The sequence below is a fragment of the Sturnira hondurensis genome, unplaced genomic scaffold (genome assembly GCF_014824575.4).
Source record: "Sturnira hondurensis isolate 20B ecotype Veracruz unplaced genomic scaffold, ASM1482457v3 Scaffold0007222, whole genome shotgun sequence".
Lineage (NCBI taxonomy): Eukaryota > Metazoa > Chordata > Mammalia > Chiroptera > Phyllostomidae > Sturnira > Sturnira hondurensis.
Genome location: NW_028079853.1, coordinates 758143 through 782136, shown reverse-complemented (window position 1 = coordinate 782136; position 23994 = coordinate 758143). Strand labels below are relative to the sequence as shown.

Genomic DNA, 23994 nt, shown 5'->3' with positions numbered 1-23994 from the left:
CTCCGCATGGCTGCTGCGTCCTGCTTGCCTTGCTTTTCCTTTCTCAGCCGGGTGTCAGAGAGAGAGAGAGAGAGATAAAATGGCTCCCTTGCCTAGTTAAATCTCAGTGCCTCCTTCGTAACCCTGTTTCCGACTCCTCCCACAGTTGACTATGTCTGCCCATTGTCTGGCTGCCATGGGTGGTCAGGCTGCGGTGTGAAGCAGAGGAACCCTGTGCAGCAAGCCCCTCTGGACAGCCACTTAAGATAATTATGAAGCTAGCCAAGTAGCCATAGTTATGCAAAGTAACTCTCAGTGGCTCTCTGAAGCTTCTGCCCTCCCAAGCCAGGTTTCCGCTGTTACAACAGTGTATTATCATCTTAGTTGTAGGGATCCTTGCGCTAGCAATTGCACATCACCTAGAGTGACAGTGGCCTCTCATGGGGTCATGTCCTTTTATGGTACCCACAGTGCCGCAGAACAGATACGGTTAACTCCATTTTACAGACGTGGAGAAGTGGCCCAAACTGCCCCCTGCTGTGTGAGTCCTGCCGCTGACCTCTGGTCTGCCCGCCCCCCTCCCCCACTGCGTCACCTGGGTGTGGGTAGGTGGGAACTGTCCGTAAACAGATTACTACTAGGGATCTCCCCAGTGCCTTTTTTCTCACAGGTGCCAGATTCTTAAGAGAATCCAAAGGAAAAGTGTTCCCTTTGGCCTTTTTCCTTGTGGATTTCTAGAAAATTGACCAAACAAAAATCTGATTTTGAAAAACCTCCTGATTAAGGGTGGTGGCAGAGCCTTAGGAGCAGGTCACCCCCTGTCCTGCTGCAGCCGCAGTGAGGGCGCCCTGAGGCTGGCGGTGCCCAGAGTGCAGCCCGCCTGGCGCCACTGAGGTGCTCTCAGCGGCCAGGCTGTGCTCTCCCGGCCAGTCTCGGAGTTGCTGAGGAAGCAAGTCTGGCAGGAAGTTATGTTGAATCGGGAGCTGAAACCAGCCTGCCTGCATCCGTACTTCTTTAGTAAAGGCAGATGCAGGCTGGCTGTTCTTAGATCCCCCTCCTGGGAAATTCACCCCTGTGTGTCCATCTTTCTGGTGTGTGTGAAGAAAGCCCACCTGACTCTGGCAAGAGTGTGGAGTGGTTTAAGCAGTGCTTTGTGGTTTATGCATCACAATGTGAAGAGTAGGTGTCCCTTTGATGAATCTTGTAGATCAGGGGGCCCCAACCCCCAGGCCAGAGACTGGTACTCGCAAGTGGCCTGTTAGGAAACCAGCTGCACAGCAGGAGGTGAGCAGCAGGCTGACCAGCGAGAGCGAAGCTTCATCTGTATTTACAGCCGCTCCCCATCGCTCACATTACTGCCTGAGCTCCGCCTCCCGTCAGAGCAGGGAGGCATTAGATTCTCATAGGAGCGCCAGCCCTGCTGTGAACTGCGCACTCCACGGAGCTAGGTTGTGTGCTCCTTATGATCTGAGGTGGAGCTGAGGCTGTGATGCCAGCCCTGGGAAGCAGCTGCAAGTACAGGTTATCATTAGCAGGGAGGTTTGACTGCACAGAGACTGTAATAAATCTATTGCTTGCAGACTCATATCAAAACCCCATTAGTAAGTGGCAGATGACAAGCCACATTCAGTGGCAGGCTTTATAGTGGCAAGTGAGTTGATGCACTTCAACTACTCAGCTGCATCTGGTGGCAGGCTTTAAAGTCACCCCCCCACACACACACACACATCCCTGGTCTGTGGAAAAATTGTCTTCCATGAACTCAGCCCCCGGTGCCAAAAAGGTTGGAGACCACTGCTGTAAATCAAAAAATATGCACCAGATAGATTGGAATTATTTAAGAATTGTTTATTAAGCACTTTCTTTTTAATAACCCTGGTTGCAAACTAGGCATGTTTTGTGTGTTCTTTTTTGTAGTCATAGGTTGTGAGCAATCCATTGTAGTAGCTGATGCTTGTAGGGTATTGGGGGTAGGAGCCTGACTTCAGGATCCCTCCTTCCCCCTCCTCCTCATAATGCATTCTCTTCCCTCCACGGACCAAAAGGAGATCGCTCACACCCGTGCCCCCAACCCAGCTCACTCATGGGCATAGAATAGAGTATGGGCTTAGTGAAGGGAAAACGAGCTAATGAAGTTGTTCTAGAACTAAATTAGAAAGCAGAGAATGAGAATTGGAAACCAGGTGGCAGCTTTTGTCTCCCCCATTAGTCATTATTAATGGATATTATGAATAATACGCTGGTCCGTGTAGAACTCTGCTGAGGGGCTCTGAGTTCCGGCCTAGCAAATGGAGCTGTCAGAGGCTCCTCTGGGTGGGTGTCTGCCCGGCAGGGACCCCGCCTTCTTCAAGGAGGAGTCTGCCTGCCCTGGCTCTGCACCCCTGTGCGTTGTGGGACCCGCAGAGTGAGAGGGCTGGGGCAGAGCCTGCGGCGAAGCTTCCCGATGGTCCGCCTGTCAGAGTGGGGGTGGCTCTGCAGGAAAGGGTCCCTTTGCACGTCCTTCTTCCTTATCTAGGAGCGCAGTCCGCTGCCTGGAAAGGGATGAGTGCGTGTGGTGTAGAGAGATGCAGAGCCGGGAGGGTGAACTGAGAGCAGAGGGCTCCTGGATGCCTGGCTGTGTATCATGCCAGCTGCTCCAGAGAACCCACGGTGACCGGGAAACCACTTCTGGGGTGTTTCAGGGACCCAGAAGAAAGGACAAATGTCGGGAGGCTGGAGACTGGCAGTGCTGTACAGGCTTTCCAAGTGTAGAAGAGGAGGATTCTGGAAATCAGTGTTGCAGGGGCCAGCCCCAGACCCACAGGGAGTGGCCTAGAAGCAGGCCATTCGGGGACCTGGGAAGGCAGGTCGGGCTCTGTCAACACAGAAGAACGTAGATTCTGCTATGGATCGCCAAAGCCCTTGGTGCTGTTAACAAATATTATTTATTTACTTATTTATTTTTTAGAGCGAGGGGAAGGGAGGGAGAAAGAGAGAGGAACACTGACATGAGAGAGAACCATCAGTCGGTTGCCTCTTCTTGCACGCACCCTGACCAAGGACCGAGCCCGCAACCCGGGCCTGTGCCCTGGCTGGGAACCGAACTGAGCCGCTCTGGTCGGGCCTTGGTTTGCTTCTTGGGGCAGGGCTACCAGGTTGGTGGATCGGCATGTCTTTCTGTGATCAAGAGTGCGCTGCAGTTTTCTGGCATGGGGAGGACTGGCGGCCTGGGGTGGGAGGAGGGGGGACGCCCCCTGGTGCTCTCACAGTGCGTCTGGGCTGGTTCTGTCTGGAGGGCGCTACTTTTTTTTTAACTGGCAGTTTTGTTATAACTATAAAAAGCAAGACATACTTTCAAATCTGGGGGGATGCGTTTAGAGTTGGGAAAGGATAGAGGGAATACCAACCAGTTACACCAACATTTGAAAGGATTCCTGTAGACTGAAATAGTGGGGCTGAATTAACCAAAAGGCTGTATTAATTTTTGCTACTTAAAAGGGAATGCATGTGTGTTTTATCAAGAGTTATTTTAATATAGGAAAGTACAGAGAGGACTAACATGGTTCCTGACACGCTCCCAGCAGAGCCATGGTCTCTCTCTGCAGGGTTATTTCTGTGCACAGAGTAAGTGCTTCGTGTTTGTTTCCTTCCTGGGCTGGCTCTGAAAGGCCAGAACAGAGGGGCCTTCCGCCTTCCTTCTGACCTGTGGTGGGCCTGGTGGGTGCTCCCTGGCACCTGCAGGTTCCAGGGCGAGTTGCTGGGTCCTCTGCCGGGACCTTTGTGGATGCCTGTGGAGACACACTCCTAGGTTCTCGGCGGGAAAGGCCATGGGCCCTGGCTGTTGTAATTATCAGACACCTCACTGGCTTCCTGCTTCTTTATTCTCTTTCCCAGGTTTCCTGCCATTTACTTCCGCCCTCAGCCTCTCCCTGCACCTCCTTGCTTGTTTTCAGTCCTCTCCCAGCTGGAGTTATAGAAACCCATGCAGAATCTTCAGCAGCCTCTACAGCTGACATCTGAGCCTGGCAAATAAGCATAGGCTCAGCCACAGTGCTGGGGCCTTGCACACGGGTTCGCTCCAGTCCTGTGCCAGGTCACACGGGGAAGCAGGGGGAGTGGGGGAACAGATTTAAAGCAGGTGTCTCCTGGGGGCCCCACCCTTGTGGGGGGCAGTCCAAGTGTGGCAGTGGGCTCAGAGAGGGGCATGGGCACTGAGCCTGGGCCCCAGCTTGGGCAGCAGCCTCTCCATTGCTCAGCACTTCCTCCTTTTCCATCCGTCTCGAAGGGGTGCCTGGGTGGATGTGGGAGGCTGCAGCCCCAGGCCCAGCTCTCCCATCCTGCAGAGGACAAAGATGGGGTCAGAAATGGCGTGGCAGCAAGACCTTTACTGTCCCTCCTCGGTGCCTTTCACTCCTTTCTGCAGCCTTCTGAACGAGGAAACAGTATTTGTTGTCCCTCATCTCCCGCCCTCATCTGTTCTGCTGCAGTATCATCCAGCTGCTCCTCCGGTCCATGTAACTCCAGCCCTGCATCAGGCCAGGGAAGGCCTTGATGCCGTAACAGCGATGCCAGAGTGAGCGTCCCAGCGAGGGGATGGTAAAAGGAGCAGAGTGAGAGTCCCCAGGAAAGGGGTTGCTGAGGAGCAGGCAAGGAATCCAAGAAAGAAGCCCTGGAGAACCAGAGCCCCCCTTGCCACGCCCTCCGCAGAGCCCTGGGCCTAGCCTGCAGCCCTGCCCTGGCCCTCCCCTTTCCCTTGGAGACAGGCCCCAGGAGATGTTCTCTCTGCCACAGCCCTCCGCCAGCAGCCTGTGCCGTGCCAGTGGCTGCCGTGCCCAGCCCGTGCTCCGGAAGCTGGGCCGTCCATTGGGTGACAGGCCCCTGCCTGAGTCCAGACGTTCTCTTTCTGTACTCAGTCTTACTCTCAAAGGAATTTGTGATCTTTGTAGAAAATCTAGAAGGTATAGAGAAAATAAATGGTTAAGGGAAAAACAATCTGTAATCCCATGTTGCAGAGGGAACCACTTTTCACTTTTTGGCATCATTCTCACTAGTTTTTTAAATCTCTTCCTTGGTTTTAACTTATAACATTAACATCCAATTAAACTGACTTTTCCTGACACGTGTACAGATTTGTATAGCTTTCATGCCATAGAACTCCTTCATGCAATTACTTTCATTTTTCAAGCGCATACATAATTTAGGAATAATCTTAACAACACCCGTGTTGTTGGCAGTACAGGGTTCAAGGGGCACAGAGAAGCACAGTGTCCGCCAGCCATGCTCCTCCCCAGGGCGACTGCTGTCGAGGTGGTACCTCCTCCCCTGTGCCTCCACCTGCATAAAGGGGTTATTTTTCATACAGACACGATCACTGCCTGTCCATTTTTCTGTGATATTTTCCACTTACCAGTAGGTTTCAAAGATGTTTTCATGTAAATGCAGGTGTTGGCATATAAATCTCCCTCGATATTTTCAAACACTGAACAGTGTTTTATAATTTAGAAATGCCATAAACTGTACAGTAAACTATTCCCCTGATGACGGATGTTTGTCTCCAGTCTTTCGCTGTTCAAACATTGCAACAAGTGTGTGTAAATATACATATTTGGGACCATGTCTCAATATTTACAGCCAATTCCTGAAAGTGAAGTTGCTGGGCCGTGGGGTAAGTGTGCTTGAGCTGCGACAGATTCGCCACCTTGCCCTCCAGAAAGAGGGCGCCACACTTGACCGTGCGTGACAGCGCCGGTCTCTTTGCCAGCCCTGGATGCTATCAGCCTCTTCTGTCCCTGCTGCCCTGGGCAAAGGGCTGTGGTCTGCAGTTCTCCAGCCCCGGGGAAGTTGGGAGTCTTTTCCTGTGATAAGCAGCTTTCCTTATTTCTTCTGTGAACTACCTGTTCATACTCTTTGCCCATTTTTCTACTGGGTAGTTTGGGTTTTTTTCTTCTCGACCTGGAACTCTGTAGTTATGGGTATTCATCTTTATCTGTTATCCATGTTCCAGATGTTCTCTGTTAATCTGTCACTTTAACTTGCTTTTTGGTGCCTTTCATTGTATAAACAGTTTACATTTTTAGTAGTTAAGTAAGAGCTAGAATACTTTTTGAGCACTCTGGATCAGGCATGGTTCTAAGCACTTTCCATGTGTTAACTCATTTAATATGCAGAACAAAGCCTGGGAGGCGCATGTCAAAGTTACTCCAAGCTTAGGAAGGGGGAGCACAAAGAGGTCAAGAAACCTGCCAAAGGCCACCTGGCCCCAAAAGGGAGCCAGGATTAAACCCAGGCAGTTCTAGAAGCCACAGCCTCACCCCTGAGCCTTCTGCAAGCCTGCCTTTTCCCATCCTGACCACTGGGATTCTTGGATCATTTGGGACATCCACCCCAATATATAAAAATAGTGCACTGTATTTTGTTATGATATTTTTGGTTTTATATTCTTTATATTCTTTGTTACGATATTTTTGGTTTTATATTCTTTCATCTGGATTTTTCATTTGCTTACTGGACCAAGTAGAAGGAAGAGATTTAATTTTACTTCTTTAAGTTTCTTTTTCTATACATCTTTTTCTTTTTTCATTTTTTAAAAAAATTATGCATATTTTCTTAATGTTATTAAAAATGCTTTTTAGTACGTGCTCTTTGAGGTCACTCAATACTCCATTGTGTGATGGCGCCGTGAATTTCCGCATCGCAGCGTTGCAGATGCGGAAATTCCGCCGTGTCCCCGTGGTAAATTGTGCTGCACGGCGCATTTTCACGCATGAATATTTGTCTGCGTGTTATATTATTTCCTCAGGAATAGAAGCCTGGAAGAAAAATTTGTAAAGCTTGTTAGTCACATTTTACACTAACATAAAGGAAGAAAAAACCCATATCTGTCCTTGCACAAGAAGAGGGCTGTGTGACGGATGGAAGCATCCATCCGTTGAGTTTCTACAAGTCAGCTTTGGTGTGCATGTGAGAGGAGACCCCAAAAACCCAGGCTATATTTATAAAAAATTGTGTACTTATTCTTACATGTTTAAACTCCAGTCACCTTCAAACTACTCTCCATTTGATGCAACACACCTATCAAGACACTTTTTCCACTGCTCAAAACGGTTTTTTGAACTTACTGATTTTGATTCCTTTTAGTGCTTCTGCAGTTTTTTTGTTTCACCTCTTCCACATTGGCAAAACATTTCCCTTTGAGGACTTTTTTCATCTGGAGAAACAAACAAAAAAAAACTCACTCGAGGAGAGATCAGGTGAACAGGGAAGGTGTGCCATTTTAGGAACACTCAGCTGATGTGGGCAGGTGCGCTCGTAAGTCACCCATCATGAAATGGGCAGACACGCTGAAAGAGTCTTCAGAAAATATTCACTGAAGCCAAACGCAGCCTCTCACAAAAACACCAGCTGGTACCATGATACAGATGGGCTCCTAGAACACTCACCTAGTGGGGAAGCCTGTACTATAGGGGGCCCACCTTCCAGAAGATAATTCTGGTGTTTTGGGTCCCCCCCTTGTACACCTAGAAACCTCAGAAAAGCTCTGAGGTGCCTGGGGAGGGGCAGTCTGGTGTTAAGACAGCAGTGTTCCCGCTAGGATCTGCAGGAGCCCCACCTCCTGGGCATGCCCTAAGCCAAGGTCCAGGCAAGGCAGCAGGAATGTGGATAGGGAAGCCCAGGCTCCTCTAGAGTCCCAGGTACCAGGGAGCTTTCCGAATTAATCTGGCCCCCTGGAAAACTCTGGTTCGAAGATCCAGGAAAATCTCTATAGCTGGTTTGTAATAAAATTACAAGTGTCATTGAAGGTAGTGGGAGTCCAGGCATCTGAAGGCGTGGGGCTGATGGGAGGCCAGTGTTCCCACAGCCAGAAGAGTGTGATGAGGAGTTGGTGCGTAGCCTGTGCTGGATCATGAAAAGCAGCGTAAGCACACTTACACAGATGATAAAAACCCAACAAGGAAGTTTGGCAACAAAACTTAATGGCCTATGAAATCGCAATCAAGACACTAAAATGCAGTGGGCCAGAGTCCTGCTCCCGCATACAGCTCTCCTCCCCTGGCTGTTCCACAGCCGGAACATCCTGAGGGCCAGGCCCAGGAAGCTGGAGCTGGGGTCAAGGTCAGCACTGACCAGGACCCATGGCTCTCAGAACAGGCAGACACGAGTGAAGAAGATACTCATATCTCTCCTCGGGGCCTGGCCAGTCTCCTCATCATAAACTCTGTTTACAGAAATTTGTTGCTTAGCCTTAGTATCTCATTCAGGGGGCAGAGGGACTTGATGCTAGAAGCGAAACCGTAACAGTTTCGAGAGACCCCTAGGGTATGTGTGGGAAACTTTAGACCAGCATCCAGGGTGTTGGAGATTTCTAGAGGCCTTTTAGACCTAGTAAGGAGCAGGGGGTGTATGAACGGTGGGGAGAAGTGTGTGCACAGAAACTGCCTCGGCTGCCAGTTACATTAAATAGAGGTGGTCAGTCCAACAAGCGGCTGTTCTGGTGCAAGGCACAACTTGCTCCAAAAGAATTTAGTCCAGTTACATCTTGTGATCACAGGTGTAAACCTGGACACTGTAACCATGTGGTTTATTCATTCAGTGTGGGGAACACCATCCTCAATACCAGGGATGTGGTGAGCTAGACAGACAGCTAAGCCTGTCCAGCGCTTACAGTCCAGTTGGGGGGATGGATAGAGAACAAGCAAGGTATTCCAGCTGTTTTGAGCTCACTTGAGAAAATAAATAGGATATTGGAACGGATCGTGATGGAGTGAGGCTCTTTTGGATTCTGTGGCCAGGGAGTTTTTCTGTAGAGGTGAAATTTGTCCTGAAGTGTGACTGAAATAAAGGGGTGAGCCACGTTGAGATCTGGGGGAAGACCGAGTTCCAGGCACCAGTGTTAAGAGCCCTGAGGTGGAAATGAGCTTGGTGTGAAAGGAGAACTGGAAGAGGGCCACGGGCTGTGGAGCAGAGAACAGGAGGGAGTTGAGACTGGAACAGTCAGATGGTGTGGGGCTGGAGGCCGGGGCCAGGGGTTTGAATTTTGATGTACCCGCCATAGGAAGGATTTAACCAAGCGAATTTTTATCTGATTTATGGTTTGAAAAGATGCCCTGGCTGCTCCTAAATATCAGAAGACAGCTATATGACAGTCTCAAGGCAGTACAGAATTAAATGCCATAGGGATAAAAGAATGAGAAGTATTTTATGAGTAGAAGAGAAATAGGTGACTCAGTGGGGCTGGACCTTCCCCAGTGGATTATGCCAAAGATTTCTTTGTCTGAGCTGGTGCTCATTCTTCGTGTTCCTGGGTTTCCCCTTGGGAGTAGGGCCCAGCTGCCTTGTAGAAGCAGCGGCAGGAGACAAGAGCCTCCACGCCATGGCAATGGTCTCTCTTGATTTTTTCCCACAGGGTGTGGACACTGTAAGAAAATGAAGCCCGAGTTTGAGAGTGCAGCAGAAGTCCTCCACGGAGAAGCAAGTGTAAGCATCCTTGCTCTCCCCCCACCATTCTTGTCTAAAGAATCGGTGACGTGAGTCACCACAATGACTTCCCTGCAGCTCTGCAGCAGCTCTCCCCGTCCCTGGGGGTCTGTAGGACCTCCACGTCCCTGAGTAGACATGTCTTCATCTTAGTCAGATGGGTGGGGCCCCTACCAGGGGTGGAGGGGTGCAGAGACACAGTGGGGTCAGATTCCCATTCCCGTCCGTGCAGCCTCTGTCAGGGCCTGGCTCTGAGTATGAAGCCCCAAGATTCTCCCTCTTTTCTCTGGGACTCGACTCTTGGGCACAGCCACGGTCCACCCAGCCTGGTTGGTGGGGCGGATTGAAAAGCCTCATCTTTGCCCGTAAATGAGAAACGGCGGTCGTGCCAGTGTTCTGTCATTCCCTGGGGTTTGTGAGCCCAGGGGCCAGCCACCCCCAGAGAAGTTTTCGCAGGTCCAGGTGGGGCGGGGGCTGGCGTCTGGGCTCGCCTGTTCTGCCAGCACCGTGTCTGAGGCTGTTGTGCATGGTTGGCCTCTCCCCCGTCCCAGAGCTCTGGTGTCCTTGCAGCTGTCGATGCCACCGTCAACAAGGCCCTGGCAGAAAGATTCCACATCTCCGAGTTCCCTACGTTGAAGTACTTTAGGAACGGAGAGAAGTATGCAGTGCCCGTGCTCAGAACGAAGAAGAACTTTATTGAGTGGATGCAAAAGTAAGTCTGACGGTCTTGATAGTGCCTCTTGACTCCTGGCTGCCAGCTACCAGAGACAGCCGTGAGGAGGAGGATTGAACCCTGGGCGCTGCTGTTCTGGGCTAGGGGCCACGGGAGCCGAGGCGGATTGACTTCCCCAATCCTGAAACCACCGCCGGGGTGCTCACCACATGCCCTGCAGCGGCCAGACGGTCCGGATGCAGCTTCACCAGCTCATAAGCCTTGTGTTTCTTTTTTAGAGGACCCCCCCCTTCCCAGTGTCTTGGCTCCAGGTTCCCTCGTGTGCACTCTGTTTCATCCCCTTTGGGTGCATGATGGGGACACTCGGCTCTTTACATTGAGCGCTGGGCTCATTTGGCCCCCAGCTGGCTGGTGGTTCCCTGGGCCTCCAGTGGTGCCCTCGGTGTGGCCCGTGGAGTCCTGGGGTGGAATAAAGAATTCAAAGAGCTCCCGCGGCCTGCTTATTAGTTTGCTGGGGCTGCCACGACAAGTAACGCAGACCAGGTGGCTTAATGGCAGAAGTTTATTTTCTCACAGTTCTGGAGACCAGAAGTTCAAGACCCAGTGTCTCCAGGGTAGTTTCTTCTGAGACCGCTCTCCTTGGCTGTCTTCTTCCTGTGTCTTCCCTATGTGTGTGTCCTTACCTCCTTTCTCGACACCAGTAAGGTTGGGTTAGGGCCCACCCAGTGACCTCACTCTAACTTGATTACCTCTCTACGGACCTTGTCTCCAAATGCAGTCAGTCCTGAGGTCCTGGGGGTTAGGACTTCAACATGCGGATCTGTGGGGTGGACGTAGTTCATCCCCTGACAGCCTGTAAGCCCGGAGAACCTGAGTCCCCTTGCAGTTACTGGCCCAAGGACCCTCCCTCCGGCTCACCCAGGGACCGAGGAACCTGGGGCTCTCAGCATTCTCCCTCCTGGGAGGGGGCTGAGCGAACTGGCTGTCAGCAGACGCCCTCAGAGAAGGGAGAGAGAAGTGTGGTTGTGGAGAAGGGGCAAAGGCAACAAAGGCTCTTAAAAGACCCCGAGAGCTATGCTGCTGTGAGGCCGAGGGAAGGGAACCAGTGCACAGAAGAGAACGAACATTTATAGACACTCACTGAACGCCCGCCAGTTATTGCGGTGTATGGGCTCTTGGCAGCTATTGGAGCTCGTCTGACTAGGTGCCTTGCATACGCTCTCCGCTCCTCATAAAGACCCCAGAAAGTCGGTGTCATTGTGCCCATTTAACAGCAACAACAACAGAAACGGAGCTCAGAGGAGTTTAGTGACTTACCTGAGGTCACACAGTTGGTAAGTAGTCTGGATTTGAACCCAGAACTCCGTACACTCCTTGGCCCGTGCTCTCTCCGCCAGAGCAAAGGCTCAGGAACAGAAGATAGTAGGGGGCCCTTCAGGGTCTCAGAAGAAACAAGGGGGGCAGGGCACAGAGCCCTGTGGAGGAGCTTCTGTACCCGCAGCAAGGAGATGACAGCCCGCACCGGAGAGTCTGCCTGCCCTAACCCGGCCTCTTGTTAGGCTGTTCAAAGGGAATCAGATATCTTGCTGATGGTAGAGTTTTTGTCATGTTGAAGCTGAGGTTTAAATGAAATTTTAGAAAGGATGCAAAGTGGTTTTTCTCTCTTGCTCCCCGCGTGGTGGTGATGGAGGTGGGGGGTGGAAGTGCTTGCCTGTACACCAGCCTCTCCTTGTGATTGTGTCCCCTGCACCCCTGGCTTCTCGCAGTCCCGAGGCCCCGCCGCCCCCAGAGCCCACGTGGGAAGAGCAGCAGACCAGCGTGTTGCACCTGATGGGGGACACCTTCCGGGAGACCCTGAAGAAGAAGAAGCACACCTTGGTCATGTTCTATGCCCCGTGTAAGTGGCTGGGGTGCTCACAGAGGGGTGAGGTAGAGGGGTGGGCTGGACCGAACCGAGATCCCCTGGGACTGGGCATCTGCAGGTGGCTCAGCTCATCTGCTGTAAGCAAGATTCCGCAGTTCCGATCCAGGCTGAGGTCCTTCCAAATCCAGAGCCTGCTTCTGTCAGTCAGCTCTGTCGGGTTCTCTCCCTGCTCCTAGGAAGCCTGCCTCACATCAGTCCTGCAGCCCTCTGCCTCTGTTTGTGGCAGGGACCTGCTGTAGAATTATTCAGTCTCCTCATGTTCCTGGCATCTTCCAGGCTATCTGCCTCCCACCCAGCCACTCCCTTCCACCCCTTGGCTCCCTCCATCCTCTTTTCACTTTCAAACCTTAGAATTTAGCAACTTGGGATTAGTCTTCCCTCGTAAGCCACGAGTTCAAAGCTGCAGTAAAGCAGTCACATTCCTTGTAATCAAAGCTTAAGACGAGGAAGTGGCACACGGCTAACACCAGTGTTTGTGACCTCAGGGTTGTGTATGCCCATTTTGAAGTTAATTGATACCTAAAAGGAAAAGCCCCTGAATTTCCGGCTCTTCTTTGGGTGCCCTTCTCTCTCTCCCCCAGGTTACAGCTCAGCGTAGTGGAGTGGGGATGATAAAGCTGTGCTCTGCGGAGAAACCGGGTGGCTCAAGCCCCTCACAGACCTGCTGGGTTGTAGCCAGCCCCCCTGTTGCTCTCCTCCTGCCCCCACTTTTCAAGTGTCAGTGATCCGTAGTGTCTCCCAGTGCTCCCCTCCTGGAAGGGGTAGCCTCCTGGCCTGGCCATCCCCCAGCTTTGGACACTGCCCTCAGGAGGCCAGCGCGTCCCTCTGAGAGGGGCTTTTGCTTTCTCGGTTCCTTACAGAGCTTCTCACTGTCCTTGTCTGTCCTCGGAGTTTGCTTGAAAGACGGGATTTTAAGGGATGAGCAGCGTCCTTCTGGGCAGAGTCAGGGGTGTAGGACTGAGACCCAGGAGATTCCCCTCAAAGTCACTTAGTGACAGAGCTGTTCCTGCAGCCTGGTGCTCCTTTTCTTGGTCACAGACTGAAGTCAGAGGTTCAGGGCTTTCTTTCTCAGCAGCAAGTGATGACCTGGCTGTAGGAGGAGGAGCGCTTGACCAGCTGCTGGGTGGACTTTAGAAAGCCTGGCTGAATATGCCCCTGAAAGGGCCCTCTTTCCCCCTGGCCCTGGGCTGGGGACCCCTGCCCTGCTGGGGTGCTAAGGGCCTCCCTCAGATACCAGCTGTGTTCGGGGTGGTGTCCCGACTCAGGACACAGAGGAAAGAGGTGTGGTGGAGGTGGTCCCTGCCGGGCCTCAGGGCCTCACAGTCGGCCCCGGCGAGAGATGACTTTAAGTCACTGAGTGACCCAACTTCTGGCAAAGGGCTTGGTGGCCTAGAACCTCCCATCTCCCTCCCTCACTTCCCTGTCTCTGAACCACGTGGCTGACTCCAAAGATGGGTTAATCAGCGGATTGAAGGTATTGCGGGGGGGTGGGTAGTGATGACAGGAACTATCCAAAGAAACAAACGTCCCAAGTTTTTTTAACAATAGAAGTAATATATACTTATTTATGTACAAAGACTCAAAATACTATAAAAAAGTCAAATATCTGATAAGTTAGATATAAAGTAAAAAGCAAAAACTGACCTTCTTATTCCTCCCCCGGCTCACCTCCCCCCACTCCCACCTCCCCAGTCCCCACACAGACACCCCCCACCCCCGGCTGCCTCGGTGTTCTCCCCAGTTCCGAGCCCCACTCTGCTCTGAGCCGTCTGGCCACGGTGGCTGCCCTTTGTTAGGCCAGTGTGGCTGCGCCTCTCAAACTGGAACTTCTGTCCTGTCCTCAGTCTTGGTTTCCGCCTCCCTACTGCGGGGGCGGGGCTCCTTTGGTTTCCTGCTCTGCGGAGGTGGTGCCTTTTTTTTAAGAGTCCAAATTGAAAAACCATGCCTCTCTGGCCCACCTGACACCTCTCCACAACTTGTTTATGCCCTTTTTGCACAGCCTCCCTTCCAGTTGGCCATTCACTGTGCTCTTTCTTTTGGATAGCGAGAAAATTAGATGCAACGGGAGGCCATTAGTCTGAGACCACACTTCAAAGTGATGCTAACAGGAGTTTGCACTAGGCTGACAGTTACTCTTGTACTTTCAGGAGCAAAGGGCTCAGAAAGGAAAAGTTAGTGATGCCAGCTCTGGGGGAAGAGGGCAGCTTATTTCTGGCAGCCTGATGCTTTCAGTGGGCATCCGTGCCACTCATGGGGGGCCTCTCGGCGACCTAGGGCAGGCTCTGGCGAGCTTTGTCAGCCGGCTCGCACGTCCCGCTCTTCATAGTGTGAAATTTCCTTGAATTTGAGCTCTTCTTCCATCTGTGAAGACATTAGTGTTCTTGTAATTGCCACTGAGGCCATTAAAAAACGTCTACTAGTATCTGCTGTGAGATAGGCTGTGCTAGGTGCATTTAGTTCTGATAGAGCCCATAGCCTAGCCTTCTTCTCTACTCCTAACTTAGACGATGGAAATCCCTCTAAACCCCCACCCCATCGCCATCCACACTGAGCTGGGCCAGCTGGCCGGTCTGCCAACCAGGCCAGATGGGTGGTCCTGCCCCTCTCAGGAGCCCGTTCAACTGCTGACTTCAGATTAAAGTCGTAGCTTAGTCTTAATTTGGTTTCACAAAACCCTTTGACATGCCAATCATTATTATCTTATTTTTAAAAGAGAGAAACAGATGAGCAAAGCCATTCTGTCACCACCTTGGCTTCCCCAGGCCAGGGAAGGCTGGAGGGCCAGCCTGGCCGTTTGTCAGGGAGCTGGCTGGAGCCAGGCCTCCCCACAGGGCGTCTGGCCTCCCCGCCTGTGTGTTGATGAGAATTAATTACCACAGTTGGGGGAATCCTCCCCTGAAAGCAGTTCTGTTCTCTAGGCAGTTGTGCTCAGTGTCTGGGGAGCGATTGAAAGAGGAGGTGTGGGCTTGGGTTTTGATCTGCTGATGCTGAGGGAAGGGCTGAGAAAGCAGGTCTGGACCAAAGCAGCCTGTGGCTTCCTAGGCTCTGTCCTCAGTGGATGCTCTCCTGGGTTTGCTGGGACAGAAGGAAAAAGTGGCCCCACGCAAGTGCCAGCCTGTGCCTGAGATGCTGCCCTCAGAGCCTGAGGCACTCAGGGTGGCACAGAGAACAAAAGAGACAGGACGGCATGCACTCCACAGCCTCTGCAGGCACAGGTCCTCATCTGCTCTGAAGGGCCTCTTCCTGGGTCTGGAACCTGGGCCCTAGGAAGCGTCTTGCAGCTCAGGGGACTCCCTGTAGCCTGTCCTCCCAGCCTGACCTTGGCTTTCCCACGTCTGGATCCAAGGTTCAGGTTGATTGGAGAGCGAAGGGTTGAAGCACAGCATGAAGACTGGGGCCTGGTTTGGCTGCGCAGTCTGGGATGAGGGTAGCGTTTGCTGAGAATGTGGAAGTTGGCCCCGGAGCTTGAGTGGCAGGGACTCTAGCAGCGTGGTTGCTCCTGTGCCCCCTCACCCTGCCTCTCCCAGTCGTACTTTCTCAGTCAGGAGATGGAGGGGTTTGCCATTGTCACTGGGCAAGAGAGCAGAGCCTTGTAACAGGCTCAGAGAATCCTGAGCGCACATCCGCCTCTTCTGAGCCCAAAGCTCCCTTTGCAACAGGCTCTTCGAGCTGCGAGGCAGCCCTCTGTGGGAGGTAACTGTCGACCTTAGTCTGCACGTAGGGTGGGAGGTGCCAGGCCAGTCGGCCTGCTGCTTGCACAGGGACACCTACAAAGCCCTCAGGCCAACAGCAGATACAGGTTTAAGGGGCAGGGTTGATGCATGGACACTGACATGGGGGTGTGCAGGGGGGGAGTCAGATGAACCCCCACAGCCTGTTGGGTGGAGAGGGGTTCCTGGCTCTGCAGCCTCCCCCTGGTGTGCAGCATTCTCTCTCCCTCTTGTACAGGGTGTCCACACTGTAAGAAGGTCATTCCACACTTCACTGCCACTGCTGATGTCTTCAAAGATGACCGAAAGGTAAGGATACCCCTCTTTATTGCTTGTCCTGCCTCCAGCTCTGCCCTGTCACCAATTCCCACACTGTCCTCCTTTCCATTCAGTCCCTTTCCAAACAGGACCTGCCGAGATCAGGGGATTCCTGGGAACCAGGACTTTCTTTTTTTCGTAAGGCAGGGTAGAGCAGGCTGGCTTTATGCTGCAAAATCAGCCAAAGGGGAGACACCGAGCTGTAGCAGCCTTTCCTTGGAGGACGGGGTGGTAGAGGGGTCATCTGTTTATTTTGTTTAGAGCTTGAACCTTTTTACAGTAGGATTTGTAGCATTACTTATATAATCAAAAATACAAATTCTAAAAATCTGACACGAGTCAACTGTAGGCAGCCAAGGTGGTGGAGAGCAGGCTACGTCCATGGAACAGCCAACTGGTGAAGCATAAAATTCACAAGCTGGACCTGCAGGCTGGGCTAGGGTGCGTGGAGCGGGGGCCCCAGGCACATCCCCCAGGCAACTCCAGCAGCCAGGGCAGTGCAAGCTGCTGCCTGGGAGGGCTTGTGGGGCCAGACGAACCCGGAACTCAGGTTGGTGTGGCTTCGCTGCTGCTAACCTGTGTAACCTGGAAGGAGTCACGTTACGTCTCCAGGCCTTGCATTCCCTTCTCTATAAAGGTGGAGGCTGGTATGAAAGAACACAAAGGCCATTCCCAGCCTGGGACAATGTCATAGGAACCTGTGTCCTGATAGGCCCTGGAAACGCACCCCTACACATCAAACCCACAGCCATCTGCATCTCTGCCACGGTGCCTTATTGTCCTAGGTGGAGACCTCAGGGAAGCAGGAGCTGGCTGGACACAGGCAATAGGGTCACCCTGAGTCGGCCGGGCGGGGGTGGCAGTAATGGCATAGAGAGTGCTCACTGGGACAGCAGGCGAGAGGGAGCCAGGCTGGGGCACAGGCTCATGTGTGAAGAGTGGGGACACACTGGGGACTCAGACCCCAGGACCCTGCCCTAGACTAGGGGCATCCTGTCGTCACCCACAAGCCTTGGCTATGCCCTTGAAGGAACCCCTTCTCTCTCCTACAGGAGGGAGTCTAAGGACCAGAGCTGTATTTTCCCCTCCTCTTGCCACTTTGCCCGCATTGAGAGGGACATGGCCGGGAGGGGCTTCCCATCTGTAGTCTCTCCCACTACCCGCCCCACTCCTGCGGCGGTCCAGGGCCTGCGCATCTGCCAGGCTGACCGCGCCTGCTCTGGGGGCTCCAGGGCAGTCCAGTGTAGCCCGGCTGTCCATCCCTGCAGGGTCCCTCACACTGGGCACTGGGTGGCGTGGGGAGGCCTTTACTCCCCAGAGAACACTCTGTGCTCTGGGCAAGCCAGGGTTGTGGCAGAGGTGCCCTGCCCCTGCCTGCTTAGGTCTCCACGGCTCTGGGGTCTGTGGAGGCATCACCGCAGTCCCAACAAGGCCAGGCCAGCTGTCCCCACAGCAGGCAGCCAAGGGTCAGCCCTCCTGGATGTGCAGCAAGATGAGCCCCCTCCCACCCTCTTGCTGCCCAGTGGTCCCCTGACCCCTGCCTGCGTCCATCAGCTTCCCACTGGGATCCTTGTCCTCCACGGCCCCTTCCCTAACACCATTCATTCCAACACTAACAGCGTGCCAGCTGCTGAAGTCCCCCAGTGAGCTGCTGGGGGGGGGCTCTACTTACGCACAGAGGCCCCATTTTCCCGGTAACCCCCTCCTTCTCTGAGACATTGCTGTACCTTTGCTTAATTGCCTTAACTTGGACCATAATGTTGCTGGCCTTTTCCTAGGGTCATTCCCTCTGTTTCTCCTTCCACCTTCCTTTATTCCAAGCCAGGGATAGCCCTCGTTTTCAGAAGCACACTTACCCTCTCTGTTCCAGGCAGCCGGCAGGCCTGGCTCCTGGCGGTGGCTCTCGGTAACCTCAGGGCAGGGTTCTGTCTCTGGCCTGGGGGACTGACATTACTGGTGCCACATTGCTGGGCACCATTCTAGGCTAGCAAGTCAGATTTCTCTCTGGCATGGTTCCAGGAACTGTTATTTGTAAGAGTGGTTCTGGTGCTGGCCACAGGCTGGGGTTTGGTGACCTCTGGCCTGTCCAGCTCTCTGCTTCCACTTGTGACTGGGGAGTGGAGCCGTGGAATGTCTAGTGGGTTACTGCAGCCAGAACTGGGTCTCCTGACATCCCACCTCTTAGCTGGGATTGCATTGTTTTCCATCCAGAAGCCAGTCCCAGTTCCTTCCCCAATCAATATGCAATTGGTTGCTCACTTCTTTTTCATAGCCAAAGTCAATATTAGCTCCTGCAGAGATTTATTTTACTGAATCAATAAAGCCACATGCGGCAGTTCACATTTTAGCTAGGGAGCCTCCACTCCCCCCCAGCAGCTTCCGGGGGGGCTTCAGCAGCTGACATGCCAAGTGGAGAAAGGCTGGCACGCTGTTAGTGTTGGAATGAATGGTGTTAGGGAAGGGGCTGTGGAAGACGAGGATCCCAGGGGGGAGGTTGATGGATGCAGGCAGGGGTCAGGGGACCACCAGGCAGCAAGGGGGGAGTGGCTCGTCTCACTGTACATCCAGGTGTGGCCATCCTGGTGGTGAGCACGGCCTGCAGTGCAGCTCTTGGCCAGGTGTGGAGGTCGTCCGGGCAGGGTCCCTGAGGCGGCAGGAGCCCTTCCTCTGTGACTGGCCCGGAGGCTGCTGTAACTNAAGGCTGGCACGCTGTTAGTGTTGGAATGAATGGCGTTAGGGAAGGGGCTGTGGAGAACGAGGATCCCAGGGGGGAGGTTGATGGATGCAGGCAGGGGTCAGGGGACCACCAGGCAGCAAGGGGGGGGTGGCTCGTCTCACTGTACATCCAGGTGTGGCCATCCTGGTGGTGAGCACGGCCTGCAGTGCAGCTCTTGGCCAGGTGTGGAGGTCGTCCGGGCAGGGTCCCTGAGGCGGCAGGAGCCCTTCCTCTGTGACTGGCCCGGAGGCTGCTGTAACTGGGGCCACGTCATATACAGTCCCCAACACGTTTGCAAAGCTGGCCGCCCATCAGGAGGGCAAACTCCCTGAGGACAGGGACCTCGTTTGTCCTTGAACTCCCTGTCATCTTTACTCCTGAGACCTCTGTAAATGTTGGTTGAATGAAGGAACAAAAACATATTTAATATTTCTTGAGAGTCCCTCTTCCGTCAGTTCTTTAAAAGCATTATGTCATCTTATTCTCACAATAGCTTATTCAACTAGAAATTACTGCTTTTCTGATCAAAGACTGAATCTTAGAGAGGTCGAATGACAAGCCCAGGGTTCCCCAGCTGGGAAGGGGCAGCATTAGAATGGAATCAACAAGTATTGTCAGAGTTCTCCCAGAAGCCAGTGGGGCCTGGGACTTGCCCACCTGGGGTTCGTCTGAGAGGGGATAGAGGAGGAGAGAGCAGACAGGAAGGGAACCAGAGCAGGGGCATTAATGAGCAGATGACTCCCTGGCCTTGCTTCTAGCTTTCCGCAGCCCGGAGGTGCAGGTGCCAGAGGCGAGTGCTGGGCCAAGGGAACGGGGCAGGGCCCTGACAGCAGGTACCATGGGACAAATCCAGGAGTTAGGGATGTGCATTTGGCGCTGCTGGTGAGTTCAGTACAAATCGCTAGTGGGCATGAAAGGGGCAGGCATTTACACGGTGGCAAAACTGGGAGAGACGAGAAATTGGGAGGTGCTCTGCCTCCCTTCCCAAGAGTCCACGCCGCTTCCTTGAGAGAGGGTCCGCACGTGTCTCTCCTCCTGTGGAAGCTGAGCGTGGGGAGTCTTTGCAGGCGGAAGTAGCCCTCTCTGTGTGCGGCTGGCGGCTAGTTTAGGTGATTCAGTATAAGGACACATTTTTAATTTAGTAGATTCATAAAATCATACACTACATTTCCCACAGCTCCAGGGCATGTATACAAATTAAATTTATAATCTAAAGTGGATGCAGGAAGAACAGGGCCCTGGAGCAACACTCATCGAACGCTGCCGCAGCGGGGAGCGCTGGATCCGGGGCCTGGGGCTCCAAGGCGCCGCCCACCGCCGCGGGAGGTCTCCCCTGGCCTGGGCCCCGCCCTGCCTGCCCCAAGAAACAGCCCAGAGGACGGCCAGAGGAGCGTCTGCCTCGGGTTTCTAAGTGGTTGTAAAGGTGCTCTAGAGGGTGCGTGGGGTTCTCAGAGTCCACAGGGGCTGGCCCTCAGGCGCCGGCCCGCAGGTCTGAGCGTCAGGCTTCATCTGGATGCCTGGGAACAGACCACATTCGAACCTGCCCTGAGGAGACAGCCGCCCCGCTGCCCCCACCAGCTGTTGCCTGTGCGAACGAAGGGCAAGTGCCATCCAACCTGGCTTTTGAAGAGAAGCTGTCGAGCCAAACTTGTATATGAAAATCTTCTGGCCCTTTCTCTAGGATGGTAGCTAATTCAGATTTTTAAAAAAATTCTGTGTGGGCCAATTAGAATAGGACTGAGAGCCGATACAGATGGTGTGCAGCGAGCATGCAAACTCCGCTCTAGGAAGTAGTGCTGTGGAGCAGGTAGCCGCAGGTCCTGCTGGTCGGAGGCCTGCTAGGAACTGGGCTGCACAGCAGGAGGTGAGCAGCCGGCCAGTGAAGGAAGCTTTGCTACTTTACTGCCTGGGCTCTGCCTCCTGTTCCCCCCAAGCCAGGAAGGCCGGGGACCGCTGCTGTAGAGAATGTTGCAGCTGAAGGACAGGGAAGGCGGGAGGGCAGGTGTGGTGCGCTGGTGCCCAGCGTGAGGCGTGTTCACCTGTGCACATGGTGAGTGACCAGAATGACGGCTGGTGGCCCACGGGGCCTCTCCTACCTGGAAAGGGGGCCTTTGTTCAAGTGTAAATAACCAGCAGCCAAAGAATTTGTGAATCATGGCTGTTCAATGATTCAAGCTGTGGGAATAGTTCCGTCTGACTTCCTTAATGTGCTTGGCTCTCAGAGACCCCGTGGTCATTCCTCTCTCAGGAGTGGGCTGGTCTTCTCGGGTGCTCGTCACGCAGCTGGTTGCGCTCGTCACTCAGGGTTCACGTCAAGTGTTACCTCCTCGGAAAGGCCTCCTTGTCCTTCCTGGAGAAGGCCGCTCTTCTGGCTATTGCCTCATCGAATCACCCTCTTAATTTCTTCTGACCAGTCACTGGGCTCTAAAATGATCTCACTAATTACGTGTCTTTCAGCAGTAAGAATGGCAGCCACTCCATGACCGAGCTGTGTTAAAGTCACCTTGTACCCTTAGCTTCTAGAACATCTGACAGGACTTTGGAAATGCTGGCCTCTCACCAGAATCAGTCCGCCCCTCTCCGGTGACGCTTTCGTGTTACATGTGGCCGCTACTGGACCCTCTCCCCTCCTTCCCAGCTTTGTGGCCCTGAACAGGGAAAAAGTTCTGTGTGCCTGCTTTATACCCTCTTGTTTTGAAAGAACACTCAATAACAAGAAAACACCACCCAGCACGTGGGATTTTTAAGATGGGCAAGAAGAGGCCTACGGCCAATTTGGGCACCTCCTTCTGACCAAAAACTCTGTTTGCTCTGGCCATGCTGAACTCTTCTAGTTTCTGGGAAGTGCCCCCCTGGCTGGAGCTTTCTTTGTTCCTGTTTCAGTCTTGGCTCGGCCGGCAAACTGTGCAGTGTCTTAGCTCCCCTCTCCTAGGCTTTCTTGGCACCCAGGACCATCTCCATCAGACCTCCTACCACGCTTTCAAATTGTCTCTATCTGCCGTCCTTTATCTAAACAGGCACCAGGCACCTACGGGGGACAGAGCTTGTGTGGGGGGCCTTTAGGAATGACTGTAACAACAGTTGGGGCCTGACCTGGTAGCTCAGTTGGTGAGAGAGTCATTCCAATATGCCAAGGTTGCAGGTTCAATCCCTGGTTGGGGCACATACAAGAATTAACCAATGAGTACATAAATAAGTGGAACAACAAATTGATGTTTCATGTGCTCTCTCTCTTTCTTCCTTTCTAAAAGTAAGTTTACCAAAAAAACAGCCGACGTTTATTAACTGCTAACTGTGTGTCAGGGAACTGAGGCACCAGTGGCATAGGTCATTTTTCTTAGATCTTAATGCACAACCCAGCCAACATTTGCACTCAGGAAACTTGACTTCAAAGCTTTTGCTCTTAACCTTGGAACTAGACTGCCTCCCAAGCAGATGTTCAGGGAATATGAATTGGTTAATGGATGGATCTCACAGTGCCTTGCAGAAAGTATCACAAAACCTGTGCTGTTTACAACTGCTTTCAAGTCATAATTTCTGTTACGGTCACAGTAGTCATCCGTTGGTATCCTTGGGGGGTTGGCTGTAGGACTGCCCGCAGACACCAAAATCTGAGGATGCCCAAGCCCCTTATATAAAACATTTTCTATTTGCATATGACCTACTCTGGTTTGTAGGCGACAGCAGCTTGTGCCTGTACATCACTTCATTCCACTGGATTCAGCATCGTGCTTGGCACGTGGCAAGGTCAAATTTTGCTTTTTGGAACTTCCTGGGATTTTTCATTTTTCAAAATTTTTTTATCTGCAGTTGGTTGACTCTATAGATGGGAAACCTGCAGATACAGATGGGCTGCTGTCCTCTTGATCTGAAAAGGTAGTCTCGGCACGCCACGCCGGGTGCTCAGATCTGCCTTGGAAAGAGAAACAGGCACCATCAGTCTCAGGGGAGTTCCAGGCTGGGGATGCTTTGGTTCCGCTCCTCCCTGCTGCTGGGGAAAGATCTCAGAAAGCACCTGGTGTGGGCAGAGTGCAGCCTGCGTGCAGCGTCCACGCCTCTGCTCTCAGCCGGAGGCCCCTGTGCCGACCCTTCTTCTGTCCCCCGTAGATCTCCTGCGCTGCTGTTGACTGTGTCAAAGATACGAACCAGGACCTGTGTCAGCAGGAGGCCATCAAGGGCTACCCCACTTTCCACTACTACCACTATGGGAAGTTTGTAGAGAAGTATGACAGTGATCGGACGGTGAGTTGGGGAGAGGAATCTGCCCTGAGCTCTTTCTGCTGATGGGCAGGGAAACAGCCGCTGAGGAGCAGCAAAGGGTGGCCTCTAGAGGGCCCATCGGAGCTGAGAAGGCGAGGGCCTGGGCCAGGCTGGAAGAGGGTCTCAGGAGGTTGTCACAGAAGTCCTGCCCCAGAGCGAGGGTGGCTTCCCGGGTGTGGGAGTTTCCTTGCCAGCTTCTCAGGGCTTCTCTGTGGAGTAGCTGACCCTCCCAGCGTCACCAGCTGCCCCGCTGCTTCGGCCAGTTTCCGTATTTGGAGGGTCAGGAAAGGGGAGTGAGGGAGAACATGCACATCTGTACCAGGGGTTAAAATTCCTTCTCTCGCTCTCTGCTTCTCTCCCCTTCCCTACAGGAATTGGGGTTTACCAATTTTATTCGAACCCTCCGAGAGGGAGACCACGAGAGACTGGGGAAGAAGAAAGAAGAGTTGTAATGTCTGCCTCAGAGAAAGCTTTTCCATTACACTGTGAATGATACCCTGTTTTATTGTTCTTTCTGAATTTCCACGTGTCTGAAGACAGTTTTTTAGAGGCGCTTAAGGCCATTTTGTACAATTTTGAAATAAAATTAAGCCAATTGTTTGGTGTGGATTATTTCTGCAGAGCCTGTGCTAACAAAGGCTGGGTACTCATGTTCGCCCTCATTCCGTGTCGTCTTCCGGGAGGCGAGCCTCAGTCCAGGGTCAGCCACACGGAAGACACTCCCGAGGGCAGCACGGGGTGCCAGTGCCGGCCCCTATCGATCACTGGAGAGCAGAGCAAGGAAATTGGACCATAGAATATCCTGTGGGGAAATGACTAGTGTTGAGAGGAAATGCATCCAGGTGATCAGGGAAAATGGGATGCTGAAGCCAGTAGTAACCAAGCATTAGCTTTTTCTGGGTCATTGTGTTTCAGCCTTATATATTTTCCTGGAACTCATTTACATATTTTTCTTTCCCCC

General features: G+C 52.9%; 1 protein-coding gene across 1 annotated transcript in view; it reads left to right on the top strand.

The window, feature by feature from the left end:
* The window catches only part of PDIA5 (protein disulfide isomerase family A member 5), an 88012-nt gene extending 64380 nt beyond the window's left edge, over nt 1-23632 (top strand). Inside the window, exons 12-17 of the mRNA XM_037051469.1 lie at nt 9362-9432; nt 9984-10144; nt 11872-12002; nt 15978-16048; nt 22881-23015; nt 23405-23632. Of these exons, the coding sequence (XP_036907364.1) occupies nt 9362-9432; nt 9984-10144; nt 11872-12002; nt 15978-16048; nt 22881-23015; nt 23405-23485 (650 nt within the window). The 3' untranslated portion in view covers nt 23486-23632. The remainder of the gene's footprint in view (nt 1-9361; nt 9433-9983; nt 10145-11871; nt 12003-15977; nt 16049-22880; nt 23016-23404) is intronic.
* The last annotated feature ends 362 nt before the right edge of the window (nt 23633-23994 follow it).